Raw genomic sequence first — 26,729 nt, forward strand, 5'->3', positions numbered from 1 at the left:
TTTCCCAGTATGTGCCTAATAAATATTTGCTGAATTGGTTCAGTTGTCTCATAAATGTTCTCTGTATTACAGAATGACATCCACTTGCCAGTGCAGGAGACTTGGGTTAGATCCCTGTGGTCGGGAAGATCCCCTGGAGGTGGGCATGGCAACCTACTCCAGTATTCTTGCCTGGAGAGTCCCATGGACGGAGGAGTCTGATGGGCTTGTATCCCTGGGGTCGCAAAGAGTCGGACACAACTGAGTGACTGAGCATGCATCCACAGACTATCTCTAGTCTGTTATTGTCTATTTAACTCAATTAAGAGAACAGAGTTCATTAGGTCAAAGTCTTTAGTTTCATTCCCCTCTGGAGCTGTTAGCTTTATTCTTCAGCTGTCAGAAACCAACTAGCCTAGTAAATACCACTGGTTTCAAGGGACTTGGAGAGTGAGAATGATTCAGGTCGGGCAAATTCATCTCAACTCTTAGACAAACTGAATCAAACATATTCCTTATTGATTCTAGAAACATAATTTCACATTTGGGTCTTGTTCACAGCACCTGTCTGGGGGCACTGAGGGGTCTGACTTGAAAATCTCAACTTCACTGAGGGAACTGGTACCACCTGGCCAGGGTGGTTTTGCAGTGAGAGCTCTGATTACCCCTCCACAGATCTTTGTGACTGCCGGCCTCTGAACTTCCTGTCTACCCACGTGTGTCTCCGTGTCTGTCTTCCAGGTGAGACCATGCGCATCGCTTCTTCGGAGTTTGCGGATGACCCCTGCTCGTCGGTGAAGCGCGGCACCATGGTGCGGGCGGCACGGGCTCTGCTATCTGCTGTGACCCGCTTGCTCATCCTGGCAGACATGGCAGACGTCATGAGGCTTTTGTCTCATCTGAAAATTGTACGTATGTAGAACTTATCAAAATATGCTTTATGTGGGTGGTGGTGTTGACCATGGGTAGCACTGTGCTGACCTGGACTGACAGTGTGTCACCGTATACAGGGTTACTTGGTTACTCACCCAAGTGGTATGCCCTTTATTTTTCTAATACTCAATTTATACTCAATAATATATTTTTCAAAGATACAGATTATTCACTGGAATAGTCTTCTCTCAAAACATGGAGTTTAAATCTCCCCTTATTTCCTGGAGTACAAAACTTTGCATCTTTCAGGCTGCAGAGGCCTTATGTGGGGTGCCCACCTTGGTCTTGTCTTGAGATTCAGAGCAGTGCTGGTCCCTGTAGTAATTCAGGCCAGGCCAGCCCTTCTAGGGGTTCCCTGGTGGCACAGTGGTAAAGAACCTGCCTGCCAGTGCGGAAGACACAGGAGACTGGTGTTCGATCCCTGGGTCAGGAAGTTCCCCTGGGGGAGGAAAAGGCAATCCACTCCAGTATCCTTGCCTGGACGATTCTGTGGGCAGAGGAGCCTGGCGGGCTACAGTCTGTGGGGCTGCAGAGTCGGACATGACTGAGTGATGGGACACACGGAGCTCTTCTAGGCAGCTGGCCACTTGACCACCTCTGCCCACCTTAATATAGATCCTGCTACATTCTATTTTGTTAACTGCTCTATCGTTGCCCTTTTATAGAATTACTTACTTTGACCCTCCCTTAGTCTGGCAATAATAAGAAGCCACTGTTTACTAAAGTCTATCTTGTGGCATCAGTCTTCATCTCACACACCTGGACTGGGTCTCTGGGTACACGTGTGCCCCACCAACCCCATCATATATCCCTTGCTTGTCAGGATTTCTTGGTTCCAGCTAAGCCTTCTGTTTCTTAATGGAAGTGGACACATGGCCTGGTCACAAATTTTTCAGGGTCATGTGCACCCCTCGCAGCCCATGACTTCTAGACTTGGCTCTCTTTCCTAGTTGCTGACTGGTGTCTGGTCCCTCCTGGATGATTCTACTCTTTGATGACTGAACAGTTACTTAGGAGCATGGCTTCTGCCTAAAGGATCTCTATCCCATGCCTGCTGTGGCTTTCATTCTGGACTGTTGGCAACAACCCTACACTAACCTCAGGGTCCTCACATGATGGGACGTGAACCATGGACTTTTGTTTTTGGGGAACCAACCTATTGCTGGCTTAGTTCCCCCAGGTCTTACCATTCTTGGCTTGCCACTTTCCCTCAACTTCTTATATTCTTTTCCCATTAAAATGAACAATGAGGGGGCAGGTGAGATAGGAAGTGAAAAATGTCAACCTGCTCTTACCTCACTTTCCATCTCATATTTGTCCAGTAGGGGAGTTCACTGAGAAATTTCCAAAAGCACAAATGTTTTTTGTCAAAAATTCTTAGGCAGAGCCTTACTTGGGCTGGCCCCGAGAAAGGAGCCAAGATTTCCAAGTTTTGTATAAATTCTGCAATATCATGAAAGGCCTCCAATTCCAGCATTCCCAACATGGGCCGTGTGGTCACGAAGCAGGTGTCGCTCGCTCTCCATGGTTCCTGTGCAGGCGCCTGAGGAGCCAAGGGACACAGAGCAGAACCTGCTTGGGAATTTTCTCCCACCGAGTGTGTGCCTGCTAAGTCGCTTCAAGAGTATCCAACTATAGACCCTATAGACCATCATAGCCCATCAGGCTCCTTTGTCCATGGGATTCTCCAGGCAAGAATATTGGAGTGGGTTGCCGTGCCCTCCTCCAGGGGATCTTCCCGATCCAGGGATCACACCCACCTCTCTTGTGTCTACCTCATTAGTGAGTGGGTTCTTTTCTGCTAGCACCGCCTGGGAAGCCCCCAGAGAGTAGGCCTCAGAAACCAGGGAAGGCTCTTGCAAGTTGGATGAGGCGAGCAATATGCAGAGAGACTACGTGTTTCAGAGGATATTGAGGGGCAGTGTAACATTATGCTCAATCTTTTGGCCGCTGGAGTCAGACAGCCTAGGTGTAATCGTGTTTGGTGTCCACTTGCCAGCCTGTCATAACCTACCACGTAAAACCTTCATAAGCATAGAGAACAGATTGGTGGGTGCCAAGGGAGGGGGTACTTAGAGGAGGGACCGAGTGGAGGCTGGGGTTAGCAGATGTAAGCTTTTATATAGAGAATGAATAAACAAGGTCCTACTAGATGGCACAGAGAACTATATTCAATGTCATATGATAAACTATAATGGAAAAAATATAAAGAAAGATGTACAACTGAATCCCTTTGCTGTACAGCAGTAACTAACAACATTATAAATCAACTGTATTTCAATAAATATGTGTATAAAGTGGAAGTGAAAGTCGCTCAGTCACGTCCAACTCTTTGCAACCCCATGAACTATACAGCATAGTCCATGGATTTCTCCAGGCCAGAATATTGGAATGGATAGCCTTTCCCTTCTCCAGGGGATCTTCCCAATGCAGGGACTGAACCCAGGTCTCCCTCATTGCAGGCATATTCTTTATCAGCTGAGCCACCAGGGAAGCCCAAGAATAGTGGAGTGGGTAGCCTATCCCTTCTCCAGATCTTCCCGACCCAGGAATTGAACCAGGGTCTCCTGCATGGCAGGTGGATTCTTTACCAACTGAGCTATTTAGGAAGCCCACGTGAATATATAATGTAAAAACTAAAACCTCGGGTTTCAGACACCTCATCTGTTGATATGAGGGCTAATGACAGTGCAGCCCTCAAAGCCGTGGGGAGCTCTCAACAGGGAAATTCCCATGATGCATTTATCAGAGTCTTGTGCAAAGTAAGTGTCTGGTGAGTGGCACCTGTCACCATTGTCAGATTCCGCAGCCACTCTCAGGCCACAGTGCTGGCTGTTACTCCTGCAGCCCCACCTGAGTTATGTGCACCTTTAGGCTATAGACGACTTTGTTCTCAAGCGTGTTGAAGGAAAAGTTTTCTTATCTTTGTCTTACAACCTGCCTAGTCTTCAAAAGCCACATTGTAAGAAAAATCTTTCCCCAGAGGGACCGTCTTCTTTTCCAAGGAGAACAGGACTGGACCTAAGGAAATTAACTTTACATCTTATATGTTAGCATTCTCTCTGCTGGAATTCCCAGGTGGTTCAGTGGTGAAAAAAAAACCTGCCTGCCAGTGCAGGGGATGCAGGAGACATGAGTTTGATTCCTGGCTTGGGAGGATCCCCTGGAGGAGGGTCCGCTCCAGTGTTCTTTCCTGGAGAATCTCATGGACAGAGCAGCCTGGCAGGCTACAATCCATGGAGTCGCAGAGAGCTGAACAAGACTGAACGCGCATGCATGCATGTTCTGTGGAAAGCCGTTTCTGCCCCTTCTGGGGAGTGATGAAAGCTAAAAAAAATACTCTCCCTGAACGGCCCACACGCGGCTGGTGCTCATGAAGCCTGGGTCTGTAGAGTGCTTCATGGCACCAGTTGATGCCTGGAATACTGCTTTTTATCTGTCTGTTTTGACCAGTGCTGTCGCTGGTAGTATCACACTGCAGCCTGTCCTAATGTAGAGTCAATTATATCCTCTTCCCGACACAGCAGAAAAAAAAAAAAAAAAAGATTTAGCACAAAATATGGAAAGGTCAACCCAGCAATATTAAGTAGTCCTGTCAGACTGTCAGCAATAAAATTAAAAATGATTGTAAGACTAAATAACACATTTGTTGTACTCAGAGTATAACCTCTGCAGGGGACAGTAGTGGTGGAATGGTGCCCTCTTGTGGTGTCCTTGGGGAACTGCAGATTCTGGTGTTCTCACTGAGTCCATCAGGTTGTCATATGATGGGACTAGTACTCCAACCAGGAAAAAAGACAATGTGTCAACAATTAATTGCAAATAGGCATAGTATACAATTCTATTAGCATTTTTGTTTTTTCCATAGCAGCACATCCTCTCATAAACAGATTTGTCTGCTAGCATCTATTTATTTGTGTTTAACTTAAGATGAGGATCTTCCCAGGTGTCTAAGTGGTAAAGAGGTGAGGTGAGGTGAAGTTGCTCAGTCGTGTCTGACTCTTTGCGATGAACACACCTGCAAAATGCAGGACACAGAAGATTGGGTTTGATCCCTGGGTTGAGAAGATCTAGAGAAGGAAAAGGCAACCCATTCCAGTATTCTTGTCTGGGAAATCTTCATGGACAGAGGAGCCTGGTGGGCTGCAGTCCATGGAGTCGCAGAGAGTCGGACATGACTGAGCAGCTGACACACACGTGAGGTGAAAGAGATATCATTACCTATTTTGATGGAGCAAGTTAGAAATGGTCATTTATACTGTTATCAAGGTTTCTTCCCAATAAAGGTGAATTTCTTTACCAATGGATGATAGAACATAGATGGGCAACAGAATATCAGATGATTCCTAATGATAATAAAGTAGTAAGCTGATTTTCTGTTGGATCTGAAGATTAATTAATACACTATAGGGAGTCCTGTAGCTTCCTGCCATGTTAACTACTGCATAGCTATTTTACCTTTGAGCATTACAGATAATATTTTGCTTTTTGTCTTTTAGGCCATGTGCCAAAACTTTATTGCTGTTCTTTCTAGATATTGATTTATTTTCTTGTTTCTGAGTAACTTACAGGAACATGGACAGAATTGCCTTCTTATCAGAAACATATTTCCATGTTTTTGCATCAATAATTCACTGAGTAGATGAAGGAGAGTCCATTTATTCTAGAATGCCTGCCTTCATTTTCTGTCCCTCACCCTGTAGGTAATTGTTGGCAAATTGAGTAATCCTGAGTAAATCGTTCAAATCAAGTAAAGAATTGGGAATTCTACAGAGACTGTGTGATTTGGCAGAGTATAGGTTTTTGCATTCTGCTACCTTAAAATTATATTTGTAAACTTAAGTTTTTATGCTGGTATAGTTCATCTTTTCATATAACCGGGCCTCCCTGGTGGCACTAATGATAAAGAACCTGCCTGCCAACGAAGGAGACATCAGAAACACGGGTTCGATCCCTGGGTCAGAAGGATCCTCTGGAGGAGGGCCTGGCAACCCTCTCCAGTATTCTTGCCTGGAGAGTCCCATGGACAGAGGAGCCTGGCGGGCTACAGTCCATGGGGTTGCAAAGAGTCAGACATGACTGTGAAGCAGCTTAGCACACACACATAGGTATTCTAACTGCTCATATGAAGCTCGTTGCTTTATTTTGTAGGTATTCATGTGCGCTTTAATGTTGAGCTCTCTTGAATATATTTCATTAAAGATTCGATAGGGCTGTCAAAGGTTTTTGCTACTGTAGTTATTTTAAATTCAAGAAGTTACTGATGAAATAGTGAGTGACATATAGTTCAAAGCTGAGTTATCGCCAGAGTGGAAATTTGATATTCCTGAGTGAAGCTAAGAGAATCATTTGCACATCAGACATCATTAAAAACTACTGAATTATAATCACTTGCATTGTTGAAGTTGCTGGTGAGTGATTCCCTGCAGACACCTGGTATATCCTATAATCAGTTGACATTGTCAATGTGTTAGGCTGAGACGTGACACTTCACACTTTGAAAGGAGTTTCACATTTCAATCAGTGATTGAGAAGAGCGATATTTATTTTCCCTAGTCTCCGAATGAATGTAATCAGATTCTATTGTTCGGTTCTTGGCATTGGTGATGACATTACACACAGACTCACCTAGACATGAGTATGTTAGAGGAAACAATCACTTTTTTCTGTACTCGAGCTGACTCCTAGGATAATGATGTTCTCAGTTGTCTCAGAACTTCTCCCTGGAAAGCCAACAGCAACATAGACTACACAACCCTTTAGTCAACTTCTCAGAAAATTCAGGTTATCTTTGAGACTACCAGGGGCCAAATATAATGCTGCTGCCCAGTTGTTTGGGGGGTAGGTTTAACATTACCTATACTTTTTGTAACGTTAGCTTTAAATGGACTAGAGAATCCCCAGTAACATTATTTCTCAATAGTCTTATGTTTCCCTTTGCAGTTCTCATATGGTTTAAAGTTTTTTTGATGATAGTATGGTTGATTTACAATGTTGCATTAATTTCTGCTGCACATAATGTGGCTCTTATGTTTGAATAACAGCAAGCAACTAGTATAAAATATCCTGTCTCTAATTATAAATGTAAAAATTACTGCCCATATTCTTAGCATGCCTTTCTCATCAGAGCTGTCATAGCATTAACTTCATATAGCTGGGTTGTTTAGAATTTATCTATTTATTCAGTTATCCTTTCAAGATGCTTATTGGATGCCTATTGTGTGCAGAACATTGTGCTACAATACATAACTTCCAAGGTAAATAAGACTCAGCTCCTGCCTTTAAAACTTCATAGGCTGGTAATGGGGGAGACATTAAGAAAGAGTACAGTGCATGTTGGGAAAATTGTGTGTATTGCTATGGTCTCATCTGGAAGGAAAATACAGTAATTGGAAAATACGGTAATTAGGAAGTTTTCCATTTTTAGATAACATAAACCCAACCCAACTTAGTCTTTCAAAAAGGAAATATGTTGACTCACCAAACTGAAAATCCAAAGGCAGTTGGCTTCAGGCAGAGCTTGATCAAGGTACAAACAAGGACCAGTGACAAGGACCTTGTGACAAGGACCAGTTTCTATGTTTTCTCAGGAAGAACACTCTTCTCTGTAGGCCCTTTTCTCATGATCTCAAGGTAGCTATAAAACATTCTCACGATTACATGCTTCTAGACTAGACATAGCAAAAAGGAAGAAATTCTCTTCCTAGAAGCTCAAATAAAGGTTCCACAAGCTTGTTGGTTCTGTCCGCCTCTAAATCAGATACATATCTCCGAATTAATTATTTAGAGGGGAAATGGGATGTGCTGATTTCTGAGTTTGGTCAACACTGTTCCTCTCCCTCACCACACCCATAAGACAAGGATGAGATCAGTTCAACCAAATGTATTGTTGGAGAATTCAGGATAATATGAAGAAGGGCAATGTGGTTGGGAAAGACAGGACTTAGGAATGGGTCTCAGTAAACAGAATGAGATTTGTGTTTTCCTAAATCAGTTGCTTGAACCAGATTGAACAGGCTGGGGTCACAAGCCCAAGCTTGAAGCTGAGAGCTAGGAGCTGAGGGTGTGGAAAGAGCCTGTGAAAAGTGAAAAAGTGTCAGTCGCTCAGTCATGTCTGACTGCTTGTGAACCCATGGACTGTAGCCCATCAGGCTTCTCTGTCCATGAAATTCTCCAGGCAAGAATACCGGAGTGTGTTGCCATTTCCTTCTCCAGGGGATCTTCCTAACCCAGGCATCAAACCAGGGTCTCCTGCGTTGCAGGCAGATTCTTTACCATCTGGACCACAGGGTACCCCCTGGAAAGAGGTTGGTCCACATCAAAGAGTAGAGGAGGCGTCATTCTGTCCAGTAGTGAGAGTGAAGCTACGCAGTAATTTGAGCACGGAAAGTTTAACGTGAAGAGTTATTAGCTCTGATAAGAGTAACAAGGGATTGACTAGGAAGAATGGAGTATAGGAATGGCAGATAGAAAGAGCCCTTGAGAGAGAGCCCACCCACACCAGGGCCAGGATCCAGATGTTCCTGGATCACTGGATTATAGAAGGGATACTGAGGTGCCACACAAGCCAATGGAACTTGCTAGAAATCTGCCCTTTAGGGAGTCAAGAAAAAAACTGCTCATGAAGAGATGTCTTTCTGGAGACACTCCACTACAGAATCACCCCTGGAGGCACCTGGTGTTGGAGGAGCTGCCTCTGCTGCTGCCTCTGTCCAGGGAGCCCTCCAGGACCAGCAAACAAAACCCCTTCCTCCTCTGTCACCTGTCTGGCATACTGTCCCTACAAAACTTAACAAAGGAACAATTATTAAAGGGCTCAGCCGTGTGTTCACAGAGCAGGCAGAAAGCATGAATTGGGATTTGATAACCAGCCCAAGAAGAGAGTGGTTTACTGCTCACAGCTGGGGTGTTCTTGCATAAGAGGGGAGATGGATTCAGGTGGGGCAAAAAGTTTTACCTACACAGAGCTTCACAAACCAAGGACAGAACAAAGGCATGAGAGTAAGGCAAAATTTTGGAGTATTCACAAGAATAGGGTTGATTCGTAGTTGGAGCAGAGAGGGTTAGGTGGGAGGGGCAATCAGAGAGAGATGTAGGGTGGGGAGCCTCTTGATGATCATAATTAGTTTGGAATCTACCAAAATTGAAGGCAAGAGGAGAAGGGGGTGGCAGAAGATGAGATGGTTGGATGGCATCACCAACTCAATGAACGTGAGTTTGAGCAAGCTCTGGGAGATGGTGATGGACAGGGAAGCCTGGCATGCTGCAGTCCATGGAGTCACAAGGAGTTGGATATGGCTTAGTGACTGAACAACAAGTTTATTTAGATTCTGTTTATAGATTATGGGGAGCAACTGAGTAGTCCTATACAATAAAATCAAATTCCTGATTTAGACAAATACTTCTGATGGCAGTATGGAGAAGGAATTAGAAGGGTGAGCCCAATCAAGTGAGACATATTGAGAGATGTTTTACACGACCCAGGCCAGTGAATGAAAGGAAAGCTGAGTGCAGACAGTGGCTGTGTGAACTATAAGGGGGTAGATTTTATAGAAACTAAAGAGGTAGAAGCACTAGAACCTGGAGACTGATCAGGTGGGGAAGGACCCTTAAAGAATCTTCATTATCAGCCCCAGCAGCTTTATGAACCCATCCTTTCTGGGAAATTGAGGTGGCCCAGCTCAGGAGTTCAAACTATGTGTTCTGGAGCAAAGTACCTGGGTTCAAACCCAGATTACCTCACGTTTGCTGTGAGACCTCTCAGGCTGGCTGCATCACCCCTCTGGCCGCAGTTCTCCTTTGTAAAGCAGAAACAACAGAAATATTAACTTCAAAGACCTATTTAGGGGGACAAAATTAGATACATGTAAACCATTTGGAACATTGTCTGGTGCATCAATAAGTAATCAGTGAAACTTGCTATTGTCATTTTTCTTGCACAAGCTGAAAGTAACTTTGGAAAGGTATCAAGCTGTATTATTGTTGTGTTTTGTAAACCATGGCACATTATGAATCAGTGACACTAGCATTTAATCATTCTTGCTTTCTGATGAAATCATTTTCTTCACTTGCTCACAATGAAACAGACAATTTAATCAAGAAGGCAGCTTATCTTTAGGAGGCAGAGAGATAAAGTATGATGATGCTGAGATATCAATGTCAAACCAGATTATATGATTTAACAAGTAGTTAAATATAGAATTCTATATTTGTTTATTCATTGACTTGGCCAACTCCCATTTCCAAGCTATTTAGGTTGGTGTAAAAGTCATTGCAGTTTTGTTGAACTTTGCCATTTGATATTGAAATACATTCTTAAATAAATATGGTTATGTTGAAATGGAGCAGAAGGCTGTGTTCCTTACCACTGCACTATGTTGTCTGCATGCCTTCTGCCTGTGGAAACCTAGTCAAAGAATAAGTTTAATCAGAGAAATGAGAAATGTTGAAAGGACGTCAGAAGAGACTAAATAATAATTTAGTCATTATGCATAGTCAAGGACCTTCTCAAGGTTCTTTCTCAAGGGCTATAGATAATATTCTGAGCCATATCCTGTGAGCTGTCTAATAGATACCAGCCCCCAGTGGAGAAGTTAACTACAGACAGACTGTACCCAGGACTTCAGTTCAGTTAAGTTGCTCAGTCGTGTACTGACTCTTTGAAACCCCATGGACCGCAGCACGCCAGGCCTCCCTATCCATCACCAGCTCCCAGAGTTTATACAAACTCATGTCCATTGAGTCGGTGATGCCATCCAGCCATCTCATCCTCTGTCATCCTTCTCCTCCTGCCCTCAATCTTTCCCAGCATCAAGGTCTTTTCAGATGATCAGCTCTTCTTACATCAGATGGCCAAAGTATTGGAGTTTCAGCTTTAGCATCATTCCTTCCAGTGAACACTCAGGACTGATTTCCTTTAAGATGGGCTGGTTGGACCTCTTTGCAGTCCAAGCAACTCTCAAGAGTCTTCTCCAACACCACAGTTCAAAAGCATCAATTCTTTGGTGTTCAGCTTTCTTTAGAGTCCAATTCTCATATCCATACATGACTACTGGAAAAACCATAGCCTTGACTAGATGGACCTTTGTTGGCAAGGTAATGTCTCTGCTTTTTAATATGCTGTCTAGGTTGGTCATAATGTTCCTTCCAAGGAGTAAGCATCTTTTAATTTCATGGCTGCAGTCATCATCTGCAGTGATTTTGGAGCCCCAAAAATTAAAGTCAGCCACCATTTCCCCATCTATTTGCCGTGAAGTGATGCGACCGGATGCCATGATCTTAGTTTTCTGAATGTTGAACTTTAAGCCAACTTTTTCACTCTCTTGTTTCACTTTCATCAAGAGACTCTTTAGTTCTTCACTTTCTGTCATAAGGATGTGTCACCTGCATATCTGAGGTTATTGATATTTCTCCCGGCAGTCTTGATTCCAGCTTGTGCTTCATCCAGCCCAGCGTTTCTCATGATGTACTCTGCATATGAGTTGGCTTGGGCTGCCACAATTCTGAGAATTGACTGTAAAGAACTGGGAACAAAGGTACCCTGGAACTGAAGATGAACTGTAGCTAAAACAACCAAGATGATGCTAGTCAGACCACTGATGACCAATTTGAATATGACTGTTAGAGATGACTGTGCTGTTTCTGCATGTAACCCCTCCCCTGACTGTCTATAAAAAGCTCTAACCCCCTGCTTTGGAAAGACGTCAGCCTTTGGACTGATGTTTGCCACCCTCCCCCCACCCCACAGTTGCTGGCATCTGAAATAAAGCAAACTTTCCTTTCTACCAACCTGGCCTGTTTATTGGCTTTTGAGCCGCAGCCAGACTCCACACACATACTCTTTTGGTAACAACGTTACACATCATTTTAACACACGCTTCTTGCTTTGCATTTTTTGTTAATGAATTATTGCTTGCTGCTTATTTTATGTGTATTTTAGACTGTGGAAATTATGTTAGACAGAAAGCAAATTCTAGCAATTTTCTTGTTCAAGTTCAAAATGGATCATAAAGCAGTTGAGACAGCTTGCAACATCAACTACCCTTTGGCCCAGAAACTGCTAACGAACATACAGTGCACTGGTGGTTCAAGAAAGTTTACAAAGGAGATGGGAGCCTTGAAGATGAGGAGGATAATGGCCAGCCATTGAAAGTTGACAACAACCAATTAAGAGCCATCACTGAAGCTCTTACAGCTACACTAGAAGTTGCCCAAGAACTGTGTTGGCCAGTCTATGATCATTTGGCATTTGAAGCAAATTGGAAAGGTGAAAAAGCTTGACAAGTGGGTGCCTCATGATCTCACTAAAATTTTTTTTTAAATGTCATTTTGAAGTACCATCTTCTCATTCTAGGAAACAATGAACCATTTCTTTACTGGATTGTGATACATAACAAAAAATGGATTTTCTAAAACCAGTGACAATCTGCTCAGTGGTTGGATGAAGAGGAAGCTCAAAAGCACTTCCCAAAGCCAAACATGCACCAAAAAAAGGGTCATGGTCAATGTTTGGTGGTCTGCTGCCCCTCTGATCCAGTACAGATTTCTGAATCCCAGAGAAACCATTGCATCTAAGAAATATGCTCAGCAAATTGATGAGATGCACTGAAAACTGCAATGCCTACAGCCAGCATTGGTCAACAGGAAGGGCCCAGTTCTCGAAGACGGCTCCAGACTGCATGTCATACAACTGATGCTTCAAAGGTTGAATGAATTGGGCTACAAAGTTTTGCCTCATCTGCTATATTCCCCTGACGTCTTGCCAGCCAACTACCACTTTTTCAAGAATCATGACAACTTTTGCAGCGAAAATGCTTCCACAACTAGCAGGACTCAGAAAATGCTTTCCAAGAGTTTTTCAAATCATGAAGTATGGATTTTTATGCTATAGGAATAAACAAGCTTTTTTTTCATTGACGAAAAAGTGTTGATTGTAATGGTTCCTATTTTGATTAATAAAGATGTACTTGAGCATAGTTATAATGATTTAAAATTCAGAGTCCAAAACTGCAGCTATTTTTCCTCCAACCTAAGAGTTTAAAATATCGCTATAAATCCAGATTCTAACAAGAGAACTTCGTATGACATACCAGAGTCCACTACATACACACGAGTTCAGTTCTAAGAGTGTGTTCGTAAGTCCAATTTGTTTATGAGTCCAACAAAATTAGCATAGGTATCCAACTCACATGGTCAGCTCTATAGTACTGTAGGTTTATAATACTTTTCACACAAATAATACATATGAAACAATTAAACAGAAAAATAAAACGCTTTCATCTTACAATACAGTGCCTTGAAAAGTACACTAGGCCAGTACAACAGCTGGCATACAGGGACTGGCATTGAGTGAACAAACAAGAAGAGCTACTGACCGGGAGAGGAAGGGGAAGTGGGAGATGGTGGAGCTGAAGGATCATCAGCAACAGGAGATGGAGGGCAAGCTGCAATTTCACTCAATTTAGGGAATGCATGTTGGCATCTTTGAAGGTTCACAGCTTGAAAGTTTGTACATAGGGGCCTTATTGTTTTAAATCATTTCATTGGGTGTCACTTAAAATCCAATCAACTGAGTATCAAGATTAGGACCCTGGAATGAAGTCAGTCTGTCCAAACAGAGATGTTGATCGTAACAACATGGACAGTGACTGTATCACGCAGTCCAGGAGGAGGGTCAGACTCCTGTGTCCAGTGCTGTGCCCATCCCTGTATATCGGCCTAACCGCTAGAAGGTGCTTAAAAAGTACTGAGTTAGTTCAAGAATTCTCAGTCTCCTTTTACGATGTCAAAGTAAATGAGTGAAATTTCAATCAGGAAAGTTGGAGACTAGATTTAAAGAGTCTGTCTCAAACAAATTGCCACAATTCTGGAGTAAATAATAGCGGCAAGTAGGTTTGCTCTGGAAATGGGAGTAAGGGCTATATTGAGCAGACTCTGTGAGAAGATCAAAGATTTCAAGAGTTGTGAGAGACAAGCTAGAAAATAATATCTAAATCCAGTAACAATAGAGGACACTGTAATATCCTGTCTGGAATTTTCACTTTTCTCAGCTGTTCCCAGGCACAGGCTCCAGTATTAATGACAGGCAGACCTGCTGGAGCTGATGATTCTTGCACTGGTGTTCTTCAGCCCAGATTGGCTTTTGTGAGAACAGATGTCAGTAGTGCCCAAGGTCAGGAGGGTATTCATTACAAGGAAGGATGTGGCAACTGCTCTGAGGGCCCTCTTTACCAGCTTGTTGGAAGTGATTTCCCAATCCAGCTTGGCACACAGAGCCCTGGCAAACTCCCCTTAAAACAGTTCCCCCATGAGACCACCATGTCCTTCCGCTATTTCTAGATTTCATGTCACCTGCAGATAGTCCATGAGCAAGATGTAGTCTTTCCTTACAATCGTTCAGAAACAATGTTTACCCTTAGGTGGATTATATAGCAAGTCAGTATCTGTGTGTGTGTGTGTGTGTGTGTGTGTGTGTGTGCGCGTGCGTGTGTGTGTGTGCGTGCTCAGTCACTTCAGTCCTGGCTGGCTCTTTGTGACCCCATGAACTACATAGCCTGTTAGGCTTCACTGTCCATTGGATTATCCAGGTAAGAATACTGGAGTGGGTTGCCATGCCCTCCTCCAGGGGGTCTTCCCTACCCAGGCATCGAACCTGCATCTCTTGCACTATAAGCGATTCTTTACCCACTGAGCTACTTGGGAAGCCTGTGTCTGTGAAAGGAGCTCCTAATTCTTGACAGGCATTCTGCTATGTATTTGCTACTTTACATTTCATTTTTCACCCACCTAACGTGCCTGGTTTGGGAAAAGAGTAGAAAAGTCATCTTCGGCTGCGGCGTCCATTTCTATAGCATTCTTTGGTCTATTCGAGTTCTGTTACTTCTTTTTAAAATCAACATTGGCATTTTACCTATTTATCAATTTCAATTAGGGTTTTAAATTCATTAGTGTAGAAGGTTTCATTTTTTAATTTTCAACATTTTTTTATCATTTTATTCAAATTGTCTCTTATAGATGACATATTGCAGGATCTTTTTAAAGGCCCCATGTGAGAATTTCTGTTTTCTAATTAAAACATTTAGCCCATTTATATTTATTTTATATTAGGACTTAGTTGGCCACCTTATTTCATATTTTCCATTTTTATTTCTTCTTTTTTTCATTTTGTATCTAGTATTATTCTTAGAACAACCTTTTGTAGTATCTGGACTCTATTGCCTTCGTATTATTAACGAAGACATTGGAGTTGGAATTTAGGAAGGTTAAGTGATTTGCCCTGGATCATAGAGCTAACAAATGACAGAGCTGGGGCTCAGACACAGGCCAGTCTGACTCCATAGCCCTCCCTGCACGTACTGACCTGCATGTGTCACTGGGGCAGGTAGGTGGACAAAGTGTCTTGGATTCCTTTTCTACATAAGGATTTCCTTTTAAGATGTTTGCTTCACTTTTGTGTGTGTCTGCTCAATTGTGACCAACTCTTTGCGACGCCATGGACTATAGCCCACCAGGCTCCTCTGTCCATGGAATTTTCCAGGCAAGAATACTGGAGTAGGTTGCCATTCCTCACTCCAGGGTGTCTTCCCAATCCAGGGATTGAACCCACGTCTCTGGTGTCTCCTGCATTGGCAGGAGGGTTCGTTGCTTGGCATGTAGGAGTCAATTTCCTTTCTCCAGACACCTGAAAATAACCAAAGAACACTGGCTTTGTTCAAAAGCAAAAACTTGATTTTCATATTGATTTTGACTTTTCAGAAGTGCCTGGACGCTACCCATCTCTCCCCCCACCCTGTTTTTTTTCTTCTTCTTCCTCATCTGTGTCCCTTCCAGTCTGTACTCTCTTTCTCTCTCCCGCTCTCTGCGTATATCATGTATCTCTTTAGTAGCAGTGTACTGGGCCAGTGATGGTATCCTAAACCCTAGATGTTAATTCCATTCTCTCCATTTCTGTGGGGTGTTAGATAGGTTCAGAAGTGTGTTTCGATATGAAAGCTCCTAACTAGATACCTGTCACTCTAACTCTGCGGAGTATGATGAAGTCTACCTTTTGCAGACAGACACTGTCACTGGTATTGCTCTTCCAAGGAACTTCATTGAATTAGAAGCATAAATTCAGACCAGCATCTGAATTCTTCAGAGAAAAACAGTAAGAAAATAAGTGATGTGTAACAAAGCAAAATAAATACTCCAAATTGGCCTGATTAAAAACCAACAAGAAGCCTATTTTATATAAGTATATATATATAAAATAAGACAAATCCAAGATTTAGTTCCTTCTGAGATAATTGTTTTGTTCTTCCCTGGGGCCAGATTTTATGTTCTAAGAAAAGATTTACAACTCAAATAAGCAGCAGGAACAAATTAACTGCCAAGAGCTTCCTCTCAGTGACGCTGTTGATAGCCACGGTAAAATGATTATAAATCTTTTAGAAAGGGAGACATTATTGATGTGTTGTTTTAAAGGTTTGAGATATGAGATTCTCATTAATCCATGAAAATGTTTGGATGAGCCATTTCATACTATAAAATACCCTTTGACTCGAGTGCCTAAAAGATAACCTAACACACAACAGTTCTGTTTTCAACTATGCTTCTCTTTTCCTTGAGTATAATTAAAGCCTGCACAAGATATGGATAAGACTAAAATTGATGAATTAAATAATTTTGTATTTGTACAAATAGAAAAAAAAAGATGAAGAATCTCCATAGATGATGAGAATGGAAATAATTTTATCTGGAGTCTAGATTGAGCTCCTTTCTCCATCTTTATAAATAACCTCCGTTCTGGCTGCAACTCTTTCCTTAATGAAATGGTAGTCTGTTGGGTAAACTGAACGGTATTATAATGTCTACGGAGGAAAGGACGTGATGGTATCCATTATCACTTGTTTCTATATACCATTTTCTTTCTCTACTCAGTGAAACTTGGTGAGGAAGTTGGATTAGCAACCTTTGTGATTGTGTCAAGTTGAAACAAATTGTGTATCTCTATCACTTGCTACTGTGTTAATCTGTGACTTTTTCTAGCTACTTTAGTGGTCATTTGGATTCCCACATTCTCAACCGTGAACTGTCTGTACATTGTCTTTTGATTCAGTCTAAACTACAAGAGGCAATTGGAATTCTGCAGAGGGCCATACATTCTCTGTATTTTTTATTACTCTTTCAGAGCTTTGTTGTTGTTCAGCCGCTAAGTTGTGTCCGACTCTTTGTGACTTCATAGACTGCAGCATGCCAGGCTTCTCTGTCCTCTACTGTCTCTCAGAGTTTGCTCAAATTCATGTCCGTTGTGTCAGTGATGCTATGTAATCATTTTATCCTCTGCCATCACCTTCTCCTTTTGCCTTCAATCATTCCCTGCATCAGGGTCTTTTCCAATGAGTAGGCTGTTAGCATCAGGTGGCCAAAGTATTAGATCTTTAGCATCAGTCGTGAATATTCAGGGTTGATTTCCTTTAGGATTGATCAGTTTGGTCTCCTTGCTGTCCAGGGAACTCTAACGAGTCTTCTCCACACCACAATTTGAAAGCATCAATTCGTTGGCGCTCAGCCTTCTTTATGGTCCAAGTCTCGGAGCTACCATCTCTCTCTTTTTTTCTGCTGCCTTTCTCAAAAACCTATACTAGTTGAGACCTCTCCACCAGACTCGCTTCAAAACTAAGAACTTTTGATTTTGCAAATATGGTTTCCATCTTGTGCCTTGTTCACTCAAGATTATGTTCTTGGTTAATTCCAGTGATTGTTACTCTGTTCACCCTAGTTGATGCCACCTTCAGTTCAGTTCAGTCGCTCATTCGTGTCCGACTCTTTGCAACCCCATGAATCGCAGCACGCCAGGCCTCCCTATCCATCACCATCTCCCGGAGTTCACTCAGACTCACATTCATCGAGTCAGTGATGCCATCCAGGCATCTCATCCTCCGTCGTCCCCTTCTCCTCCTGCCCCCAATCCTTCCCAGCATCAGAGTCTTTTCCAATGAGTCAACTCTTCCCATGAGGTGGCCAAGGTACTGGAGTTTCAGCTTTAGCATCAGTCCTTCCAAAGAAATCCCAGGGTTGATCTCCTTCAGAATGGACTGGTTGGATCTCCTTGCAGTCCAAGGGACTCTCAAAAGTCTTCTCCAACACCGTAGTTCAAAAGCATCAATTCTTTGGCGCTCAGCCTTCTTCACAGTCCAACTCTCACATCCATGCATGACTACTGGAAAAACCATAGCCTTGACTAGAAGGACCTTAGTCGGCAAAGTAATGTCTCTGCTTTTGAATATGCTATCTAGGTTGGTCATAACTTTTCTTCCAAGGAGTAAGCGTCTTTTAATTACATGGCTGCAGTCACCATCTGCAGTGATTTTGGAGCCCCCAAAATAAAGTCTGACACTGTTTCCACTGTTTCCCCATCTATTTCCCCCATGAAATGATGGGACCAGATGCTATGATCTTCATTTTCTGAATGTTGACCTTTAAGCCAACTTTTTTGCTTTCCTCTTTCACTTTCCTCAAGAGGCTTTTGAGTTCCTCTTCACTTTCTGCCATAACGGTGGTGTCATCTGCATATCTGAGGTTATTGATATTTCTCCCAGCAATCTTGATTCCAGCTTGTGTTTCTTCCAGTCCAGTGTTTCTCATGATGTACTCTGCATAGAAGTTAAATAAGCAGGGTGGCAATATACAGCCTTGATGCACTCCTTTTCCTATTTGGAACCAGTCTATTGTTTCATGTCCAGATCTAACTGTTGCTTCCTGACCTGCATAGAGATTTCTCAAGAGGTAGGTTAGGTGGTCTGGTATTCCCCTCTCTTTCAGAATTTTCCACAGTTTATTGTGATCCACACAGTCAAAGGCTTTGGCATAGTCAATAAAGCAGAAGTAGATGTTTTTCTGGAGCTCTCTTGCTTTTTCCATGATCCAGTGGATGTTGGCAATTTGATCTGTGGTTCCTTTGCCTTTTCTAAAACCAGCTTGAACATCAGGGAGTTCACAGTTCACGTATTGCTGAAGCCTGCCTTGGAGAATTTTGAGCCTCACTTTACTAGCATGTGAGATGGCCTTAAATGGCAACAAAACTTCAAATTCGCTTACTTCTTGAGGCTCAACGTTTTCTCCTTAATGGAATGGCAAGGCATAATCACAGCTTAAAATTACAATCCCTAGGACTTCCTTGGTGGTCCAATGCTTAAGAATCTTCCTGCCAATATGGAGAACACAGGTTCGATCCCTGGTCTGAGAACTAAGATTCCACATTCTTTGGAGCAGCTAAGCCTATCTGCCACAACTACTGAGCCCACATTTTAGAGCCCAAAAGCCGCGACTAGAGAGTAGGCCCTGCTCACCACAACAAGAGAAATCCTGCCAGCAGCGTTGATGAGCCTGCATGCCACAACCAAGACTCAGCATACCCAAAAGTAAAGAAATAAATGAAATAAAAATAAAATTGCAATCCTTTTGCTGCAGACTTTGAGGTGATGCCAAGATGCAGATTTAAGCTATCTCAAGCTTTTTGCAGCCCAGGAGTTCCTCCAGTTTTTGTTTACAAAACATTTCCTCCTGTGAAGATTTCTGGTGTTTGTTTTTACATCCATACGTCTTCTTAAGTTTATTTTTCTCTATCTTTCTACTTGAAAGTAAAAGTCCATATTCCTTATGGAAATTGCAGCTCAAAATACAAACAATTTAGTGTTTTATATGAATAAGAAGTTTAGCAGTTATTATCTTTTATATAACAATTCCCAGGTGGTGCTAGTGGTAAAGAACCCTCCTGTCAATGCAGGAGACATAAGACACGCAGGTTCCATTCCAAGGTCAGAAGATCCCCTGGAGAAGGACACGGTGACCCACTCCAATATTGTTGCCTAGAGATTCCCATGGACAGAGGAGCCTGCCTCTCTACAGTTCATAGGATTGCAAAGAATAGGACGTGACTGAAGTGACAGCATGCATGCATCTTTTGTATAAAAAATAGTATGTAATTTTCCAGTTATAAATGCTTGTTGGGGTACTTTTTTCCTATTATTTTATTAAAATTTTTTTCTTATTATTTTATTTAAATATTAATGCATATTTTTTAACAACTAGTGTTTCTAACATGTTTAGCAATGTTGAAATTTGTTGTTGTTTCTTTACTAAGTCATGTCTAAATCTTTTGCAACCTTTGGACTGTAGCCCATCAGGCTCCTCTCTCCATGGGATTTCCCAGGCAAGAATACTGGAGTGGGTTGCTATTTCCTTCTCTAGGGGGATCTCCCCTACCCAGGAATCAAACCAGCATCTTCTGTGTTACAGGCAGATTCTTTATCACTAAGCCACCAGTGAAGTCCAATATTGAAATACTATCCAGTTATATATATATTGGATTTTTTTTTTTGTCTGTTTCAGGTGGAGGAGGCCGTGGAAGCTGTCAAAAATGCTACAAATGAACAAGACCTTGCAAATCGCTTTAAAGAATTTGGAAAAGAGATGGTGAAACTTAACTATGTAGCTGCGAGAAGACAACAGGTAGGAAAAATTTTGGAAATCTAGGGGAGAAAAGACCCTGATGCTGAGAAAGACTGAGGGCAGGAGAAGAAGGGGGCGACAGAGGATGAGATGGTTGGATGGCATCACCAACTCAGTGGACATGGGTTTGCGCAAACTCCCGGAGGTAATGAAGGATGGGGCTGCCTGGCATGCTGCAGTTCATGGGGCTGCAAAAAGTTGGACACAACTGAGCGACTGAACAACAACAACCAGGGGAGAAAGCGAGTGAGTTTACATAACCTCGCAGTTTTGTAGACCTGGACAATGCGTCATCGACTGCATCAACCGCTTGTCAGATCATCAAATACCCTAGGACCTTTGATCACAAAGGCAGTTTCCTACTTGGGTCACTTCTGGTCCCACTGTACACTGCTGATACTCCCAGTCCCCCTGGGTACTTGCAATTGATCACAGGCTACCTGCCTTACTGGTGGGGACCACCCTGCCAACCTCACCAGACTCTAATCTTTCTCTCTTTTTTTGACCTCTATTTACTTATTTTTTAATGTAAGAAATTACATTAAAAACTGTAATTTGATACTCCCCCATCTTTACAACTTATCTAGAATAATATGTTGTGTGAAGTTTTGCTGTACAGCAAAGTTATTGAGTTATAAATATAGATACGGTTTTAAAAAATATTCTTTCCCATTATGTTTTAACTCTGGATATTGAACATAATTCCCAGTGCTAAACAGCAGGACTCTATGTTTATCCATTCTGCATGTAAGAGTTTGCATCTGCTGAGCCCAAACTCCCAATCCATCCCTCCCTATACCTCTCCCCCTTCACACCACAGGTCTGTTCTCGATGTCTGACCTGATTGAAATAAAAAATGTCAGACTGGTGTGGCACTGTGGCCACTCCCTGGGCACTGTCCTTGGCCTTCAGTTTTTACCTCCCCACCCTGTGGACAGCACCATATATATGCAACACCTCTCTCCCAAGGATGCAGCATGCAGAGTAAAACTTTTATGAAAGGGATTAGGAAAACATGAGGAAGAATAGAGGAAAGGCAGAGAGAGAGAGGGAGAGAGTGGAGTGGAAGAGGGCAGGCGAGCACAGGTATTGATGAAGGTGGGTGGCCTGGGTTTTCTCTGCTCCCCATTGTCCCAAGGTGGCACCTCCATTTGGCCAGCTCTGTTTGTTCTGTAGGGACCATTAGAATTGTGTTTTCCAAACAGTGTATCTTTTTCTTTCTTCTTAGCAAATAGCATCTTTAAATATGGGGAGATGTGTTAAAATCCTCTTCACCTGCCCTCTTGAGTGCTCCCAGGATTTCTGGCAACTTCCAGTGACTTTTTCTAATGTTCTCTATGTCCAGCAGGAAAGTTCTAGCCAACATCTTGAGTGTTCATCTGTACCAAACAGAAGTAATACCTGGGTAACAAATCTGACCAAGATCTAGTCCCTTTCCCTAAAGAGCATCTAGTGCTTTGTGATGGCCACACAGGCATGATTTTGTTGTTGTTCAGTTGCCCAGTTGTGTCTGACTCTTTGTGACCCCATGGACTACAACACGCCAGGCTTCCCTGTCTTTCACTATTTCCCAGAGTTTGTATGATTTTAGTTCATGCGATTGCTTTCAGGTATTTTGTTATCAACAGAATCCTTTCTTCAGGTGGAGTCTTGCTTGGTAGCCCATGATGTGTAGTGTGGTTAGGAGTGAAGTCACTCTGAAGCAAAGGGTTAAGGCCCAGAAGCTCTTTATTTAGCTTGTTTCAACACCTGACCAAAAAAAAAAAATTACAAACTTTTAATTTCAGTGAACCTAGCAGGAGGCTGTGGGGAAAGATGGGTGCCAGGACACTCAGAGTCTTGAGAGTGTTCTGATGTTTTTGTAAGTAGCAAGTGGTTGAACAGTTCAGACTTTGGTATCAAAGTCGCAGGTTTACATTTTCATATTTTTCTAGATATGTTGCAAAGAAGGGGTAGTGTCAAAGAGCAGAGGCTAGTTGTGGATGGGTGGGAATGAAGTCGTCTAGATGAGTGACACTTTTTGGAAAAACTTTGTCAAAAGTCCAGGCTCTTGTTCAATGCAAAAGAATTTGGGTGAGGAACACAAAAGTGCAAAGGAAAAATAAACACACATTCTGAGGCTGAGGAGCAAAGAGAACCAAGTAGCAGTTTATTCAGGGCAGAAGCAAAAGTTAAGGAGAGGAGTGTGGGAGTCCTTTGGACCCAGTAATGCCCCACAGGGTTGTTGATCTGCTATTTATCTCCTAGCCCTTTGAATGGGTAGGGGTCTTTTTGATTAGGGATTGAACATTCACTGAGGGAAGAGCTGATGTATGTCCTGGATTGTGCCAGCGTGCATCAGCTCCTGGTCCTGGCATTTTTCTCCTGAAGCCACGCCACAGGTATTCTAAGAGCTGTTTTTTCCCTTTAAATTTTCCCACATCAGGCACCACACGTGGAAGGTCCTGCATTTATATTGTACCTGCTCCATGGTTTTCATGCTCAGAGTTTCTTGCTCAGATGCTGCAGAGTTTCTGTTTTAGTTGCCATTCCTTCACGCGTTGTGGTCTCATTAAGAGAAAAAAAAAGGAGGTGACTTTGTCTTCTGCCTAATGCCTACACTTGATGAGGCTGTCCTGGGGCCCTGCCCTGTCCCTCCTGCCACAGAGATGGTCTCCTTTAGCATGGCAGCAGTAAAGATGGAGAAAAGCCTAGGGAGTCCAAATTTACATTGAAAATAGAACACTCAGGACCTGCTGTGGAATTGGCTATGGGAGCTTAGGGAGTGATGCGACCAGTTCACATCTGACTTTCTGTCTCAGCAAATATGTACATGGTGGTGAATTTACTGAGATGGATGAAGACTGGAAAGTGGCCAGTCTTCTAGCAGTATCAAGTGGTATCAAGATATCATAGTTAAATACATTGATTTTGAGATTCTTAGAAGATATCCATGTAGAAATGTCAAATAGCAGAGAGATGAGGGGAGATCAAACCTCATCAAATCATCAGCATGTAACTGGTATTAAAATCCATGGGAATAATATGAGATATTCATCTCAGAAGGCCCATACATATGATTTATTTTTATCTCATTAAAATCATTTTAACTAGTTGCTATTTCAGACTCTTTCAAGAAAATTTAGAAAAGAAGGGAAAAAAAGGCACATAGCCATCTATCAGCCACAAAAACATGGTACTTATATTTTGGTAGGTTGCCTTTCAATTGCTTATCTTCATATTTTGACATTTATATTCATGCTATACATATAAGTATGCATGTTATATTCTTCTTTTTATTTATATTACTGATTTTATTATTTTATGGAAACTTCTTTTAATGTCCACATAAAGAGTCCAGGGACTTCCTTGTTGGCTAGATGGTGAACAATCTGCCTGCAATACAGGAGATATGGGTTCAATCCCTGGGTCAGGACGATCCTGTGGAGAAGGGAATGGCTACCTACTCCAGTATCCTTGCTTAGAGAAATCCCTAGAGAGAGGAGATGGGCACTTCCCTGGTGGCTCAGATGGTAAAGCACCTGTCTACAATGCGGGAGATCCGGGTTCGATACCTGGGTTGGGAAGATCCCCTGGAGAAGGAAATGGCAATCCACTCTAGTACTATTGCCTGGAAAATCCCATGGACAGAGGAGCCTGGCAGGCTACAGTCCATGAGGTTGCAAAGAATCAGACATGAATGAACAACTAACACTTTCACTTTATAACGAGTCCATCAAATGAGAACTTCAGTAGTTTACTTAACCAGTTCTTCATAACTCAGCATTTACATTGTTTATAGTTTTCTTCCATGTGATTAAAAATGTTTCTAAAAATATCTTTATGGGAAGAATTTCCTACCCTCTATTTCTCACTTTCATATTTAGATTTTCTTATTAGTGTAGATACCCCAGAATGGAATATAAAATTTCTGGCCAGGCATTCTGGAAGTTAATTAAGACCCTTTATAACTTCCGATGGTACTGCCTAGATTGTCCAATGTAAAGGATTCTCTCACATGTGGGTTCCCTATTTATCTCTGTTGAGCTTTAGGGCTAAAAATAAGTTGTCTTGGTTTAGAAATTTTGTTGACTGGCATTGATCTGTCAGTGTCTAAGCAGAAGGGGATAGATGGCTCAGTTGTTTACTGCTTTTTTAAACTAAGTTTATATATTGCATTATTTTTAATTATTTGCGTGTTTGTTGCTGCTTGGGGGCTTTCTCTCGTTGCTGTGAGCAGGGGCTGCCCTTTGTTGCAGCTCACAGGCTTCTCATTCCGGTGACCTCTCCTGCTGCAGAGCGCAGGCTCTCAGTGCGTGGGCTTTGGTAGTCGCAGCACTGAGGCTCCGTGGTTGCAGCGTGCAGCTCTAGGACACGTGGGCTTCAGTACTTGCAGCACACAAGCTCAGAAGTTGTGGCGCATGGGCTCAGTTGCCCCACATCATGTGGAATCTTCCTGGATGGGGGATCTGACTCATGGCCCCTGCATTGGCAGGCAGATTCCTTTCCACTGGGCCACCAGGGAAGTCCGATTGTTTACTTCTTATTGTCAGTTTGTCTTACCAATCCTAGATATCAAATATAATGTGCTTGTCTCAGAATTATTTTGACTGAAAAAAAAGAGAGGACGCGATTTACTGTTTCCAGGTCATCCATCTATCATGTACCAACTGAGCAAACAGGAATAGAACCCCAGTGGTTCAAATACCCTCTAATGATACATTTTGAAACTAGAGAAATTTTCTCCCAGAGATGCTCAGCTGGCGGTCCTGCATAGCTCTGAGAGAACAATACTGCCTTTAACATTTCTAAAAATATTGAGGACATTTTCTTAACAATACTCTTTAAAGCTGAAAATAAAGACACTCCCCAGTGGTACTATTTTGACATCCAAAACTTAGAAAGCAAATCATCTGTGATCTATTTTTTTTATTATACCCTAAACTAAAATGATAGATCTGCCATCAAAAGTGGTTTTTTAAAAAACTGAACTCCATTGTGAAAATGATAATGAAGTGCCAGTGATGCAGTAAGCAAAATCAGGCGAGTTTGATTTCCCATGTTTGCAATCGTAATTGATTATGGAGGCAGGCACAGTGTCAGAAGATTGAAGACTGGGTTTTCCATCTGCTGATAACTAACCGATCCACGCAAGCCACTTACTTTGTTGGTGGCTCAGGTTTTACAGTCTTGCAGCATTATTTATTGGATGCATTTTTATGAGCCAGATATTGTGCTATTGACTGAAGAACCACTGAACAAGATAGCTAGGGCTATTTGCTCTCATTAGACATACAGTTTAGGAGAAAGATATATACTTAGGTAAATGCAGTAAAGCATGATGCATTTTAATGATTGGAGGGAAGAGGGCCTTGTGGGGGCAGCTAGAAGGAGAGGTAGCTTAGAGAGTTGGATGGAGAGTGGGTTTTCAGGAGATGGGCCCCATCAAGGGAAAGGATAGGCTGGAACAGGGAAGCTCAGATATTTCACATGGGAAGAGCAGTATGTACAAATTCTTGGCAGCTGGAGAGAGGAGATGATTTCTAAAATATATGTAGAAAAAATATTTCTTCTTCACTTATTTTCCTATATTAACATGTAATTCTTAAACTCATATTTTAAAAAAGCTTTATTTACTTTTAATTGGTGGATCAAATTGCAATTTTGTGTTGGTTTGTGCTGTTCAACAATGTGAATCATTCACAATCATAATATAATCATTCATAATTATAATGCTCTTTAAAGCTGAAAATAAAGAAACTCCCTAGTGGGTACTATTTTGACATCATATATATGTATATCCCCTTCCTGTTAAGCCTCTCTCCCCTTCCCCACATTTCACCCCTCTAGGTCATCACAGAGTGCCAGGCTGGGCTCCCTTTGTTATTTAGCAACTTCCCACTATCTATTTTACGCAAGATAGTATATATATGTCAATACTACTTTCTCAAGTCCTCCCACCCTCACCATCCCCCACTGTGTCCACAAGACCATTCTCAACTAAGTTCATAGCGTTTTTCTGAATTCCATGTATATGCATTAATATAGAATACTTGTTTTTCTCTTCCTGACTTCCTTCAGCCTGTATAAGAGGCTCTAGTTTCATCCACCTCATTACAACTGACTCAGATTTGTTCCTTTTAATGGCTGAGTAATACTCCATTGAATAAATCTACCACAATTTCTTTATTCATTCATCTGTTGATGGACATTTAGGTTGCTTTCATGCCCTTGCTATTGTAAATAGTGCTGCAGTGAACATTGGGGTATACATGTCTTTTAGAATTGTAGTTTTCTCGGGGTATATATGCCCAGTAGTGGGATTGCTGGGTCATATGGAATTTCCC

General features: G+C 42.2%; 1 protein-coding gene across 1 annotated transcript in view; it reads left to right on the forward strand.

The window, feature by feature from the left end:
* Positions 1 to 26,729, forward strand: part of CTNNA2 (catenin alpha 2) — a 1,386,686-nt gene that overhangs the window by 458,039 nt on the left and 901,918 nt on the right. The window contains exons 4-5 of the mRNA XM_069583081.1: positions 721 to 887; positions 20,284 to 20,403. Of these exons, the coding sequence (XP_069439182.1) occupies positions 721 to 887; positions 20,284 to 20,403 (287 nt within the window). The remainder of the gene's footprint in view (positions 1 to 720; positions 888 to 20,283; positions 20,404 to 26,729) is intronic.

This window comes from Ovis canadensis, chromosome 3 (genome assembly GCF_042477335.2).
Source record: "Ovis canadensis isolate MfBH-ARS-UI-01 breed Bighorn chromosome 3, ARS-UI_OviCan_v2, whole genome shotgun sequence".
Taxonomy (NCBI): domain Eukaryota; kingdom Metazoa; phylum Chordata; class Mammalia; order Artiodactyla; family Bovidae; genus Ovis; species Ovis canadensis.